Source organism: Triturus cristatus, chromosome 6, assembly GCF_964204655.1.
Source record: "Triturus cristatus chromosome 6, aTriCri1.1, whole genome shotgun sequence".
In the NCBI taxonomy this organism is placed as follows: Eukaryota; Metazoa; Chordata; class Amphibia; order Caudata; family Salamandridae; genus Triturus; species Triturus cristatus.
In genome coordinates, this window is record NC_140589.1 from 1,631,854,844 (window position 1) to 1,631,870,743 (window position 15,900).

The following is a 15,900-nucleotide window of genomic DNA, read 5'->3' on the forward strand; positions in this document are numbered from 1 at the left end:
TTATTAAATAATTTGGCCTGTCTTAGCATGTTATGCGGATGACACCCAAATTGTGGTGTCACTTGCCAAAAACAGGGCTAAATCTGGAAATGCCTTCAAGAATTGTATGAATGAGGTCATTAAGTGATATGGATGGGAATTGCTTAAAGCTTAAATCCTTTAAGAAAAAAGTGATATTTGGAAATAACCTTTCTTTTTGCACAACTTCAAGGCTCCCCCGTGAGAACGGTCACAAATCTGGGAATAATGAAAGACAGTAAACTGAAGCTCAACGAACAGCCTCCTATTTCTTCTCAAGGCTTGTGAAAGATTGAAAAATTACTTCGTTTTGAGCTTTAGAAAACAGTGGTCATCTTGTTGGTATTGGGGAGACTGGACTATTGTAACAGCCTCTACTCTAATTTTTGGGTCTCCTTTCAAGAAACTTCAGATGCTGCAAAATGCTGCAGCTCACTTCTTACTAAACATTCCCAAGTCCCAGTTAGCTAAAGTGGCCATAAAGAAACCTACACTGGCTACCGATTTAGACAACGGATTGCCTTCAAGGCCCTTTGCTGGGCTTGCATAACCCTTCATGGACAGGGACCCCTCTATTTCTGGAAACATTTGAGACTGTATATCCCCAATAGGCCACTCCGTTCTGCCTCCATTAAACATTTGGTGGTACCTGCCTTTCTGAAAACCACATGGGGAGGAAAAAGCTTTTTTAGGTCAACAGCCCTTCTGTGGAACAGCGTGCCTCAATCTCAGAACAGCCCCATCCCTGACTAGGTTCAGGAAGGTTGTAAAAACCTGGCTCTTTGCACTAACCTAGCTGGCTTTTCTGCATTCCTAAACTAATCATTCAGTTAGCGGAGACTAATTCACACCTTCCAATGGCAACTAGCGCCAGGACGCCTCCGGACATTTGTTTGTATGTTAGAATTGTTTTCATTCATTCATTCAACCTTCAATCCACTCCTCTTAAGCCTCAAACTAGAGAGGAGTTGCCTGAAGCTCTTGAACTATGTGCATGTCAACCAGAAATCTAAAGAAAACACATTATTGTGCACAACATGCACTGCAGGGGCCAAAGCAATGATTAGAAAGTGGGAAAGACACAACTGGAGAATGCTGCACTGGTTTGTCCAAAGGCTTTAAGATAATAAAGTGTGATTTCTGTAAATTGCTGGAACTGAAGGCAGTTTAGAACAAGCATTGGCATACCCAATAGGTCTCGCTTTTGGGATCTTATAAGTATTCAGTTATGCAGCATAATATCCTTGGTGCAACAACATCAACTGTTGCATTTCTAAACACTTATAAGGTCCCAAAGGCGAGACCTAGTGGCAATGCCAATGCTTGTTTGAGTTTAGTACCGGCAGCTCATGCACTGAGTGCGTGTGCTTTAGATAGTAAAATGTTTTGAAAAAAGGTTCACATCTCTGCTCTGTTCCAGCGCGCACTTTTATGATATTGCTCCACACCCTAAAAATACCAAATTAAACAATTAAATGCCAATGAAATATGTAATTCTTCCTTTTTTGTGGCACTACTAAGTACCTTGAAGTCGCCATGAAGTGCCTCAAGGCAACATGTTTTAACAAATGGAAAAGTTAATTCTCTTCATAGAGCAGTAATGAATGTGTGGATTTTGACAGTCCCCTGAGGTTCAACCTATCCTGGACTACTCTTAAAGAGAAGAAAGATGCTACCTAAATAAGGTAATTTACATTAAAAGTACATGCAAAGGCTTACTTGTGCGCTTGGGAATAGTAACTAAAAAACAAGGTCGAAATGAAAAGATGCGTGCTCTTAAACAGAAGATAGAGAGATTAATATCGGAACGGCAGCAGAGCAGCCAGTTGGGCGAATATAGCCGAATCCCATAAAAGTAACGCAGCGGGCACAGTTGTAAACAAGATGCTCCTAAGTCTGTGAAAGGGAAAGCAAAGAAAGAGTGAACCTCTAACTTGGAAGGATCGTGGTGAGCGGTCACGCAAAGCGGTCCAAAAATCTACTCACCTGATAAAGGAAATATGTGTCAGAGATCGGCAGGATAGCAGTTAGCAAAACGGTGGCTCCACACGTTGAGAGCGAAATAAAAGAGGGGCTTTAAATTGATGGCAGTGCTTAATTTGTAAAATATGAAGTCCAGGTGCTCAAATGTTTGTTGGAGGCCACACCCACTTCCTCCGGCTCCACCAACTTCCTTCACTAGCTCCACCCACATCCTCAACTGGCACTGCTGAAAGTCAGATGTAATACCCAATCTGAATTTCAGCAAGGGAGCCTTCTCCTGACCTGTAAAATGTTTGAAAAAGAGTAAATCAAAAGTGCATTTAAAGCACAATTTTGGAATAAATTAGCTAAAATGACTAATGCATTGAAATGGGACACGTGAAATATTCCAGTGCTCTATGTGCAGATTTGGGGAAAGAACAATTCTGGGGTAAGCCATTTTTAACTAGTCTAATTGTGTGTCATGAGTTAAGCAAGCACTCAAGCCCTAAACCGGGGAAAAGTCACACAAGCCCTCAGGCCAGAAAGAATGGAAATATCACACATAAAAGCATGGAAATGTCACACATAAGCACCCATGCAATTATCCGTGGAAATGTCACACATAAGCATCCAGGCTAGGGCTTCGCCATAAACCGTGGAAATGTCACACATAGCATAGGCATCCATTATCCAGGCCATAAACCGTGGAAATGTCACATAGGCATCCAGCCGGGGCGTGTACATATGCCCCCATGATTGTAATGGGGCCTCCCCTTCCCCCAGGAAAACATTCTTTTATGGAAAAAATATCAGTTTTTTTTGTCCCATTCCCTCAGATCTACAGATATTTGTTTTTTGGTTCTGTTTGGAACAGCTTGGCTCTCTATTGTGTGTCTGTTCCTTGTATTGCGCATTAACCGAGCATCAGCTCTATATTGTACACTCTAGATAGCTTGGCTGACCCAAAATCCCTCCTGTGGATGGGAGAACTCAACTTGAGGATCCCTAGCGGTCTTACATTCAAGAATCACCCGATCCCACAGAGTACTAGATGTTGCTCGCTGTTCCTGTAGTGTCTAAAGACTTTCTCCTAGATTGTCCCTTCATCACAGGATCTGCCATATCTGTCAACAGCTGCAAGTGAAGCCAAATCAGTTAATGTCAATGCTAGTCTGCTGGTGGGATTTCAGATGTTTCTGGGTTTTAAGATCAGCGTATGGTCAGTGCTAGCCCATACCAAGGAATACACACCCATCGGGGGCTCAAGATCAGCTTATGGTCTGTGTTAATCAAAGAGTATTTAATGCTAGCCCTTAACAAAAGATCTGAAAGCATCTGGGAAACAAGAGGACTGAAAGGTCAAACAGGTGCAGATGCATCTAGGGGTCAAGAAGACCCAATGGTCAAAGCAAGTCTGTGGCGAGGAATACATACACATGAATGTGGGAGCTCAAAGTCAGCTAATGGTCAATACCAGCCCTAGTGAAGAGCACAGGTGCATCTGGAGGTTTAATCTCAGTTTAGACAAATCCTAAACAGCAGAGGGTGTGCAGGAGTGTCCAGGTGATCAAGCTCACTTTATTGTTAATGCTGAACTGTTTAACAGTGCAGGTGCATCGGCGTGGGGATGAGCTCAGTTTACACCAATCATCAAATGCAGAAGGGGGTTCAAATGAAACTGAGGGCTCAAGCTCAATTTATAGTCAATGTAAATCTGTATTTGCATTTGCTTATGTTTAATGGTACTGCAAGTCCTCATAAGAGCACCAGCTGAGTTGGTGCAATGCAGGAGAAAAGTGCCCTGACAATGCTTCAGACAACAGTTCACTAAAGACGCTCAAGACTGAAAAGCTTGACAGACCAAACACCAACCAGGAGGAACCATAGCATGGGTGCGACAAACTTGCATCCTGCATGCTCTTCTGCTCTGGAACAGATAGGGAGTTCTAGGACTTAGCTAAGCCAAACATTTGCTAGGGTATTTTTTATGAAGAATGATTTCAAAGCAAGGTTAAATGTTGTCATCTGTCCACCCACCTTCTGCAGGGCAGCCTAATTTTCTCATGGCCCAGCCTACCTATATGGCTCACTCACTATCACTATAAATAATACTTTCAGAGAGACACTATTATAGAGAAAAAACTGGTTAGAGAAATACTATCGCAGATAAATATCTGAATAGAAACCTAAACAATTAGGTAACATCAGAAAGATCCCTAAAGCAAAACTGCTGCAACAAATTCCTTTACACTGAAAACATATTTCAGTCACTCTCCCCAAACTTGACCAGTGCTAAACTTAAAACAGTCCCCAGCATTACAATAGAACCTAACGCTAACTGTTGCGCGCACACAACTGCTTATGGCACCCTTAAAAGCTGCTTATCTGACAGGAATTATTGCTTTACTTTTTTCAGCGCAGGCTTTATTCTATGTATTTAAAGCCAGCATTAAAATGACAGTCTTTCAGATTTGCTATCATTTGGAATTCTCCGACCAACACTGGTTTTAAAGGTAGGGCAAGATGATCTGCTAGGTATGCATGTGCAAAGACTTACGCATCATTTGTGCCTGCCATGTCAGTAATCTTGTAGTCCACACTTTGCCTTCCCATCTGCCGCCACATTGCTGGTTGGAGTTCATGTTTTAATGAGGAATGGTTTCTAGTACATTTTTCCTCCTAAAAGTTGAAGAGTGTGGGTGAGTGGGGTGAACAACATGCTAATTTTACAGCCACAGTTTCTGCACTAACATAGCTTTTTTGCTTTTGTGGGGGAACTCTCTAAAATAGTGAGTGCATCGCAAACTACATTTTGCTGCAAAACTACAGTGCTGAAACAAGCAACGTCCGTTCTTTGTTGTGAAAACACACTTCTGTGCTACCGTCAGTATTTTTTTTGTCTCAAATTACTCAATATCCTTCAGAAGTGAAAGGTTGGGGCTTCTGAACGTCATTTTAAAACTCAGTTGTAAAATGCAATCTCTCAAAAGTGGTCATGCACAGCCTTACCATGCCATTCGTTTCACGGAGAAAAATAATCACTTCTTCTAGTGCCACCATGCAGAAGTTCCGGCTCTGAGGAGGCGTCCGTGACCGTGAAGGTTCAGGTCAACTTGGAGAGAGAGGCCTTCTTTCCATCTCACCACTCGACGGATATCCGGTTCACTGCTCAGGGTTCAGCAGTGCATACATATAGTAAAGTGAGGCTAAGGCAGCATCCTTACCGCGCACCATTAAGTGGTGCCAAATTGCAATAAAGGCGCAAAACCGGGGGAGGGAGGGGGGGGAGGGAGGGGGGGGGGAGGGGGGTGGTGCATGGCTAACCCTGGAACAGACAGGCATTAGACTGGCATCTGTGCTGGCACCATTTGATGCAAGAAATCGAAGTAGCCTCCTGCAGAGACATTTAGCAGCAGCAAGCTATTTTCACAAGGGAGAGAGTTAACAGCGGTCATTTAGACTCTACGGGTTATGCTAGTTAGTATTTCCCGTTTTTTTTTTTTGCACTACTCCCGACTAGAAACTAAGCTGAAATGGTGCTCGCTCGTGTTTTAGGTTCTCCGCTCCCACCAACTTTGATCAGGTGATCAAGCAGTGACAGTAAAACTTTTGAAAAAAATGTAAATTGAAACAGTGCCGGTACCACTGATGGACATTATTCCCCATTATTAGCCCTGGCGCCTAATTGGCAACAAATTGCTCACCACCTGGTACCTGCTATAAAGTGTGATTTGTGCCAGTTTTTGCACTCACACTTTACACTGGGGTCTCAGTAAAGCGCTATGTGCACTGCAAGTGCAAACATATTTCACAAGCCACCCACTGCGCTGTAAGCTCGGAATGGAAAGGCGCACTTGTCAGCACGTAAACACGAAAGGGTTCATTTTAGCACCACTCCTGAAGTAGCCCGGCACACACAATGTTTCTTGTCTTGCCCAGCGCCGGTTGCATTCTTGCTCGGGTCTCAGTTCAGATCTTCCTCATAATAATACATACAGTAAAGCATTGGTCGAAGTGGGGGGGAAAAAAAAGTACGGGAACTGTGGGTGGAGATTCAGAGGGCGGGAATAACCGGAGGATTGGATCAGGGGGTGGAGTGAGGTGTGGCCAGGATGCGCAAAACATCCCAATCTTTAGTATTTGTTTGGCAGTTCACTGACCAGTTACAGCTTATTATGTTATTTAATTCAACCAATGGATACACGTGATTATTTAACGATTAATATGAGTTATTGACATTAAAATAAATTGACAAAGTGGGATATGTTTCTAAATACAGAATGTCCCAAATATGCTTAAAAGTGGAAGCACAACCCATTTGTTTCCGAGCCATGGAATTTCTGTCATCAGCAATATACACAGAGACAATCAATTTTACGTGTGTAAATCACTGTATAGGAAATGTTACATAAGACCAAGGACTACAAGGTGTAGGAGTCACATGACAACCATACTAGTAGACAGTATAGTTTAATAGTGATTGATCTGGAGAAACAAACTCAGAATTTAAAACTTAAATACCATGATTGGGGGTTCTCTTTAATAATCATAATCGATTTCTATCCAAAGAACACTTTTTGCAACATTAGGATAAACAAAGGCTTGGGTAAAAAAACATAACGCTCTAGTTTATACCTTGCAGTTTGTATGAAGCTCTTAGATGACAGTCAATAGCTCACTGTTTTTTGTTAGGATTTTAACTTTAAACTGCAAGTAACAAAAGGATCTCACTGACAAAAGCAGTAACCCACTGACCTATTTACATTCTGTGTACTTTGTGATGGGCATGGTACTTATTTTTGCAGCAGGCACATTAACCCTCTTCGCTATCTTTCCATGAGTCAAAACTTCCACTGGACAAAACTCCGATCTCGCTCTAGGAAGAAGTTTATTCACTGGAGTCATCATGACATTTTTATTATTGCCGAAAATTGCTGGAGGCCAGGAAATAAGCAGCCAGTGCATTTAAAACCATAATATACTTGCAAACATGATGGTTCCATCCGAAGTCAGCGCCCAGTACGATTGTCACTGAGGTCACAGGACCTTTGAGCAGGGCGGCTCTAGGGCGGTGCAGAGTCACTGCTGCTTCCTAGGCCTGTCCGCAAGACTGGAGGTAAGCTTCAGTATGGATTGTGGTGGACAGGCCTTCAAGGTTGACCCACACTTGCCACCACTAGGGTCAAGCTGCTGGTGCTAAGACACCTGAGCATCTAAAGTCTTGCGAGGCCTTCTATGGTCTAGCACAGAAATGTGCTCCCTCAGGAGAATGGTCTGGGGGACTGGTCATAAAGGCCGAGCCTGGTTCCCCCAGTTCTAAATTCGGCAGCTCTGACCACAGTCCTACATCCGTTACCCTGCTGAACACCATACTGCCCCACTGAGAGATAATCACACTGCCTTCAACTACAATCCAATTTGACCTGCTATAAACAACTGGATGCAAGTCAATTCAAATTACGCACTAGGCAAGAGCAATATGCTGCCTAAAAGAAAAAAGTAACAAGATCCTGGAAAAAGCAAACACTCATAGGGTATGAAAGATTAAATAAAGCATGTGAAATGTAAGCAGGAACAACATTGTGAACTTAACGCTTTTACACTCATTATTCAGAAATCAACGAGTATTTTTGCCTGAAAAGTTAAGGACATAACTACAGGGCCCAGAAAGGACCCATTTCAATGTCCACTGCTCATATGCTTACAAAACATTAGCAGTATGGTTTGAAAAGACCAAATTAGTGAACACAAAGCCGCCGGGCACATTTTGTTTTCCAATCCTCCCCATCAACGAGGTATTGCAGTACTTCCAGCACTGGTGCACTTCTCCACCCAGGGAAAACAATGCTGTTAAAAGAAAGACAAGTAGCAATTCACTGGCAAACTCTAAAGTGACACTAATGGGTTTTGGTGTGAATAAAACCAATCTGGCCACTTTAAGAAAACTGTCTTGCTTTTAGTTATTTATTTTCATATTTCGAACCGTTTATTTCCGAGGCTGCACGTTGGAGTATAAAAATGTCAAAAACGGCATTGCCAGGAAAGTTTTTTTTTTTTTGCATCCATTTCACTGGGGTACAAATGAACGACAAGAAGAAAGGGTGAGAACCATTTCTTGAGCCACGGATTCGGTAAGTGAGGAGGGGCTAGACAGAAAGAGAGGGAATAAGAGTAAGAAAGAGGGGCGCTGTTAGCGTCCGAGCTGAAGGGGACACTGTCCTTGTCTTGTCTGGGCAGGAAGCAAGAGACAGAGACCTTTCTTTTCCTTCTCTGCTCCCTGCCCGTCCCTGAACACCCACTAATGCCGAGCCCGCTCTGCAGGCCTTGGATATCTGAGGTCCAGGGACGCATGTTCAAAATAAAAAAGTAGGGGAACGGAATGTATAGAATTAAAGAAGTAGGGGCACGCTGTGCCCTGCCGATCACGACCACTGCAGTAAAGTCACAACGCTCGAGAAAAAGCAGCGCTGCATGGTTTGGTTTCTAATTTTTACTTACAGGTTTACTCTGCTGGTGGCACTGCCTTTCTTTTTAAGAGGCCTGCTAAATGCTGCTGCTGCTTCAATAACAGTGCCCGCCTTGACGTCGTGCTGAACTCTGGCCGCAGTGACTCGCCACTACCACCATATGACCAAATACAGCCTGGCCCGCCCACCAGCAACACTGAACCGAAGCAGACCAGGCAAATACAAATGGATGACGCAGAGGATTTATTATCGGCACTATCGAACTCTCTGAATGAGCGGCATAGCAACACTCAACAGGATGACTAGTTTGAACACTGCAGTGAGTCACTTATTTACTTTGTATGACGGCACATGCAGTGAGTTCAGTAGCTTCCTGCTGGATGTGAGTTCAAGTTGGCAGTAGCGGTGTAGACCCGGCCCTGACAAATAAGTGCTGGTGCTAAGCACCGGAAAGCACCGGCACAAATTAAGCACTGGGTGACGGCATCGGCAAATAGCATCAAGGATCAAGTAGACGAAAAAAATACTATAAATAAATGTCAGGTGATAACATTGGCGAATGGTGTCGAGGCTCAGGTAGGTAAAAGTCTCCTCCTGCAACGCGAGCAGAGGATAGAAGTCACAAGTGTACCGGGATGAGAATAAATGCGGCATAGTGCTTAGCAAGTTCTAATTGGCTAAAATGCAGTCTCATGGCTTGCTTAAAATGAAAGACAAGATGGCAAAAGTGAAAGCAGGGGTGCGTGCGCGCTGGCAAACACGCAAATGGTGCGCGCGCAGCAGAGCCAAAAGTGAAAGTGTTCATGCTCCAGATGGCGCCTCGGGCGCTGAAAGCTGGCAGCTGTGCACGCTCACGTGAACGCAAGATTTAGGCCAGCAAAAGCCGGTGGGAAGCAATTTGAAAACCCACTTACTAAATGACTCGCCTGAGACAGCGTATGCGCTGGCTCAGGCGAGACCTAAAATGGTGTTTATTTTATTATTTTATTATGTTTGCAGCTCTATCAATCTCAGTGGCTATTAAAGAGATGTTTGGAGTGATGGCAGGTGGTGGGCAGTGTTGAAAATGAAAGCATAGGTACTAACATCTGCCAGTAATAGAGCAATTTGAGATCTAAAATGATTCAAGGCCATCTATATACAAGTTGATTATTTCGGGAGTTTAAATTGAAATACCTTTTGAAATGAATGAACACAATACATAGACAATCTCCGAAACATGTTTATAGAGGATATGAGCATCCACAATGTTTTAGCAATCCTTTATTGAAGATAACAAGTTGGTTATGTTCACTGTATTGTATGAAACATCACAATATCATACTGAGAAGGTTCTATCAGTACAGGGTTGGACAAGAGCAGACAGTCTGAACAAACCATTTTGCATTCTTCATTCCCAATCTTTTAACAACCCAAAAACCCAGTAACGGGACAAATACCTGTTAACATTATCATTTAGAACACTTTTAACTTACAAGGCTAAAATCTAATGAATAAATAAAATATATTGTGGCAATCTTCGTTTGACAGAAAAAGAAATCAAATACACAAGGAAAAATGATTGGGAAAGCTGGTTTGCGTACCAGTTTGTAAAAAAAAAAAAGAAAGAAAAAAAGTCGTTTTACAAACTCAGCAGGAAGATAAAGTTAAAGAGGAATATAATGAATTCAATTTCACACAAAACCAGCTGATGACTCATCATAATCTACACACAAGGGCAATAACATCCTCACTGAAAACAGTATAAACAAATTGGAAAATGATTACAAGGCATCCACATCATGTAAATCATGTACAGATGGATACATTCATTGCTACCCCTCCCAAATAGCTTCTTTTAGATAAATACTTTACTCTTCTCCATTGTCAGCAGTAACGGGGCTCAATACATGCACAACTCAAAAAGAATAATTAAAAATAAAAGGTTATTGCAAAAATAGAATTAAACTCAGAATCTTCAAGTACCATACGTGACGGCCACTCTGTACCATGCCCATTGCTTATAAAATGAAAGGTTACTGAACCCATGAAAATATCTCTGTAGTATTTTCTAAGATTTAAAATAGATCATTTTAACTGTATTTATAGTAATCTCAATGTGATAATTTAAGCTCTGAAATAATGCATACAATTAAAAATGATACCCATATCACACAAGACCAGTCAGTCTTGGGCTGAAAAATCAAGAGGAAACTATACAAAACCACATTTAGAACAAAATCACAATTTACATTATAATAAAGGCAAGTTTTAGCTTTGTTTTTTTAAAAAAACTGCAGTAGTGAGATGTCAAAAGCAAATTACAAGTAACCATAAATTAATCGTTTCAGTATGAAAAGATTCTGTCTAGCAGGGGTTGAAGGACTTGTACATCATGCGTAAAATTTATGTGGTTGTATATGCCTTAAATCTTCATGTTATTGCCATATGCAGTTATCAGGCAAAGCAGTAGGCAACATATCACAATTTAGACACCATAGAGGAAAATCAGTCTGGTGAGGCAGGTGATACTGTAAAAGGAAAAGGGAAAAGAATGCACATCCTACAGCATATTGCCCAATTTAAATGGCCTCCAAGCCATGTAGCTGCCAAAACCTTCCAACTCAGTACAGTGAAATACACAATGTCTCATACAATCATCTGTTCTGTCCATTTACATGCTTATGTTGCAGATTTGGTTAAAAACTATGATGCATCTTAAGAGTACAACTACTGTACAATTCCATGCATCTCAGGTACACTTTTTGCCATCTGCCCAAGTATAGCTTCCTGTGGTTTTCAAAGACTGAAGGTCGATACAGATGTAACCCTAAAGACCGAGGCTGGAAAAAAATACTGCAGTAAGGCAATGCTAAGAGTGGCATTATTAGGAAACACAAAAATGAACAAAGGAAGGAAAATTCTAATCATTTTGTTCTGCTCATTACATTATAATGTTGCAGATCCACCAGAATGTTTCCCTTGTATTTAAGAAAACTGTGATTAAAGTTTTTACCCCTCCCCCATTTGTCAGAATCAAAAACATCTTAGTAGATTTTGTAAGGCTACCACGGATCTTCTAGATCTCCACCACCCTAAAAAGAAAAAGAAGAACACATTTAAAATCTCGCTATAGCAAAAAACCTCTAAAACAAAACTCAAGTGTAAAAGTAGAACATCACTGTGAGAATACACAACACTTTAGCAGTATAGAATGAATGTCGCCTAACAAGCAGTATTCATTTATTGTTACAGAACATCGAACCAGAGTGAGGAAGGGAGATGATACAAGGCTGATCCAATCTACCCATTTCCCTGCCTAGAAGACACAAAGCCAGCATCAGTTTTACCCTTTCTACTCCATACATGTGGTCCAGTGTCTGGTCACATCTTTCTGAATTAATTTGCTGCTTGTCTCCAGAGTATGTCGGTGACTGCTTGAAATTTTTTACAAGCAGTCAACCACATACTCTTGGTTCTATAGATACTCTACAATTGAAAAGGTTTGCCATTCGCACAGTTTATCATACAGTTCTGCAAATGCGGTTTGCTCTTTCCTCCTTACCTTTTGAGTTAATATTTTCAAATTAATAAGAGGCGACCCTCCACAACATAACTTGTGAGTACTGTTAATCTCTATTTTGGGAGCCTATCTCAGAATAGCATTCAATCAGTTTTTTCTTGCTGGATGTGCTCTTCATAAAAATTCAAGGTACTACATAAACGGTGCAGCCAGTGATGTAAAATTATAGAGTGTGTATATATATATATACATATATATATATACACACACATGTATATATACACACATGTATATATACACATGTATATATACACATGTATACACACACACACATACACACACATATATACACACACACATATATATATATATATATATATATATATATATATATATATATATATATATACACACTGAAAAAAACATAGGTTTCACACACGTTATAGTTAGGAATTAGCATTTAAAAAACCTTGCAAATTCACTTAAAAAAACCATAGGTTTCACACATGTTATAGTTAGCTGGGCATTTCCCTCGTAAAAAACCAATGAAATTCCCCCGTTATAGTTAGTGCAGGCAACTATAACTCACGCGACCGCAATCCTCTGCTGATGACGTCAGATATTACATCTGGGTGACTTCGCTATGGAATGAAAGCCCTGCCATCAGCACCTGTCGACGAGGCGGACATTCCACACAGCTGAAATAACCGAAAGGAAAACAGATTCGGGTTTTGTGGGTCACAACAGGCTTCAGAAGGCTGCTTCGAGTCACTCAGTTCCCTGGATTCGAGGAGACAAGGGTGAAGTCAGTGCGTGGCGGCAGGGATTGAAAAGGGCTGCCGGCCTGCCAGAAGCGGACTTGAAAAGATATTCAAAGAGCTCATTTATTTGACAGCTCCGCACATGTCCTGTAATGTTCGATTCTCTAGAACTCTGCATTTTGCTCACAAAAGCAATTTACGCCGAGGAGTTTTAGCCGCATTTAGTCAAATAATGGTAGTTTCCTTGCGAAGGGTTCGGTTCCGAGGCGCTTAATGAAGAATCCCCTCTCCCTGCGGGAGCGAGGGTTGCTTGTCTCCTTCGGGCGTGGAAGTGTTGTGTTGTTTCGGCCAGTCTGTGTGGTTAGTCTCTGCAGATGGTAAGAGGAGACGGACATAAGGTGTAAACGGGGATTCTAAAGTCTGAGCAAGCCAGGGTTTTGAAACGAGACTTCTGTGAGAGACAAGAAATTTCTTATTTGAAACTAATTGACAACATTTCATAAGCGAGTAAAGGCCCAGCTATGGCCGCGTTGCCATGGAAAAACCCCAAACTGTTTCTGGAAACAACTTAGAAACGAGGGAGGAAAGCCGCTGCTCGACTAAAATTCTATGCATTTTATGTGATCAATGTATTTCTGCCTCTCTAAAATACCTATGCTGTGACTTTGTTTGTGCAAATTTCAATTCATGCTTGAAATTGGAAAAACGAGTGCCATCTGCGTATTTTCCAGTTTTTTTTTTTTTTTAAACGGTTGTGACATACAAACACCAGCCGTGTCGATACAATACTGGCCAGGAAGCAACACTATGCCGTATTAACTTCTATGTTGTCTATATTAAGTAGCTTCCATATACTATGTGGGAACACCAGCACCTTGTTGACAGTTGTAGTAACAAAGAGCAACGAGGAAGCTATCGACTTCAGGAATGTGAAAGAAAGCTCTCGTATCTTAAAAGCGGATGACCCATGACGAGAGAGGTAAGCCATATGGCGCCTCTGCTCGTAAGCGCGTGCCTGCGCACATGCACGCAAGCTCTAGGTCACAGTGTAGCACTTTGAAAAGCCCCTTACTAAAAGTCGAGCAGCAGCGCATGCGCTGCTCTAGGCTCGACCTAAAAAATGACATTGCCGCCAGCCAGTGGTTGATCAAGCTGCGCAATAAAGTGTCAAGGTGGCAGTGAGGTACCTCACCTCACCCCACCCGCCAAGCCTACCATGTGGGCAGACCAGTCAATGGTTTCTCCAAACTCTGGGAACACCAAAGCAGTCTATAGCGAGCCCAATATCAGCAGCTAGAATCAAGAGCCACAAACCTTTGCCACAAAGGAGAACCTACTTTCAAATGGGGAATAAATGAAGGGCTGGTAGCACCCTTGAAGAAGGGCCCTTGTCCCCTCAGCTGGGTAAAATAGGCTTTCAACTAGATAAAGTATGGATCCAATGGAGAAATTGAACTAAGATGACTGAACTGAGAGGGGGCTAGAACTTACACAGCAGAGATTTATCAAAGTGTTCTGTAAGGTAACGTTTTGCATGAAGACCCAATTATCCGAAAATCATGATTGTCACCTCAGAAGTTCCTGGAACCATCAATTGACATAGTACGTTCAGAAAGAAATGGCCAACTTTCAGTCAGATGGCTGCCACTGTCACACATGGGTTGGGAGGGGTGCCACGGTCACACATGGGTTTGGGAGAAGAGTAGGGCCATAATGGCCTCTGTAAGCTCCACAGTATGTCTAGGTACCAAATACTTGTCTAGAGACTTTGAGCTTGCAGGCACAGCATGTAGTGTCTTCCATTCTGCAGACTACTTACAAACTTAGTGCCTGAAATCAAGCAAGGGCTAGAAATAGATCTGATTCACTCATGCAAATGCAAGAGTATCAACAGCCATTGAGAAATTGAACGAACCATGGCAAAGCTTTGAGGGCAGAGCCATGGGGACCACAAAGACTGCTAACTCCTAAGGAGCACAGTGAGGCAAGATATCAGGGGCCTGACACCACGTCTGTCTTACTATCATCTGGAAGAAGCTGGTCACGAAACAGCAGGACAGATCACACAGGTTTTCAGCCTGGCACTGATTGTAAGCTCCAAACTCAACATGGAGGCCAATCAAACTTAGTTCTTAATTAGAAGGGCCAGAACTATCACTTGTGTCTAGCATAAAGCATATTTCCTGGAGCATCATTTGTTATGGACCTCGGTACCGGTCAGGGTGTAGATTTTAACTTTAAGCAGAAGAGTTTCCAAATCAGGATAGCTTGGTCCCTGATGATCTCTGCTCCTGGAAGCCCGTAACATTGACAGGCACAACTGTACTGACTGAAATGTGAGTCGAATGTGTACTTTCACAACCTTGGGGTTCTTCTTGCCACTTCTGTTCAACGAAGGTGACCTCCAACCAGGAGTCCCAGAACACTCAAAACATTGGCGGTATAGTTACTTAAATCAGAGTGGCTGGTCTTAAATATACTTTCAGTGAAATTAAGAAATCAAGTCAAAACAGAATAAGTCACTTCCCCTCGAGCGGAGTATTTATATGCAAGTCATCGTGACCTGCCCCTGAAAAAAACAAAAAAAAGAAAATCAGATTTCCAGGTGAACATGCCAAGATTTGCTTCTGTACCTGTAGTATATCACATAGGTCAAGAACAACTGAGATTGTCAGTCCATCTGTGCCTACACCCATGGTGTGCTGCAAGACCAGCAAGCTGGTACAGCCCAATTTTTGAATGCCCGAGAGCAGCTAACAAGTGCTGAAGCCTGTTTCAGAAGCTCTGACTGGCTGCCCTCAACACACCAGAATGGGTATAGCCAGTTATTTCAATTCTATTTACTGTTAAGCAGCCATTCAGAATAGCCATGCGTAGTTTGCACTGCCTTGGCTAGATATGCTCTCTGGGAAAGCACAGGATGTCGAACACTAGCAGTTTTCACATTTTACAACATTTATTTTTAAACAAGACCATGCTAAGCAGGCAAATTAAAACGAAACGAAGAGGACAATTCACTATATTGGCAAATATTTTTGCCAGTCACTAGCCCAGAATATATTGAAGCTAACTATGATATAGTACTACAAAAGCAAATTCAGTCCACCTTATAAACATGCTACAGCTTAGGAAAAAAAGGAAACCATAACGTATACATTGTAACATTATGATTAGACTTAAATGTTAA

General features: G+C 42.0%; 1 protein-coding gene across 1 annotated transcript in view; it reads right to left on the reverse strand.

Moving 5' to 3' along the window:
- Positions 1–9,696: 9,696 nt before the first annotated feature.
- The window catches only part of PPM1B (protein phosphatase, Mg2+/Mn2+ dependent 1B), a 201,743-nt gene continuing 195,539 nt past the window's right edge, over positions 9,697–15,900 (reverse strand). Inside the window, exon 6 of the mRNA XM_085612779.1 lies at positions 9,697–11,524. Within this exon, the coding sequence (XP_085468905.1) occupies positions 11,495–11,524 (30 nt within the window). The 3' untranslated portion in view covers positions 9,697–11,494. The remainder of the gene's footprint in view (positions 11,525–15,900) is intronic.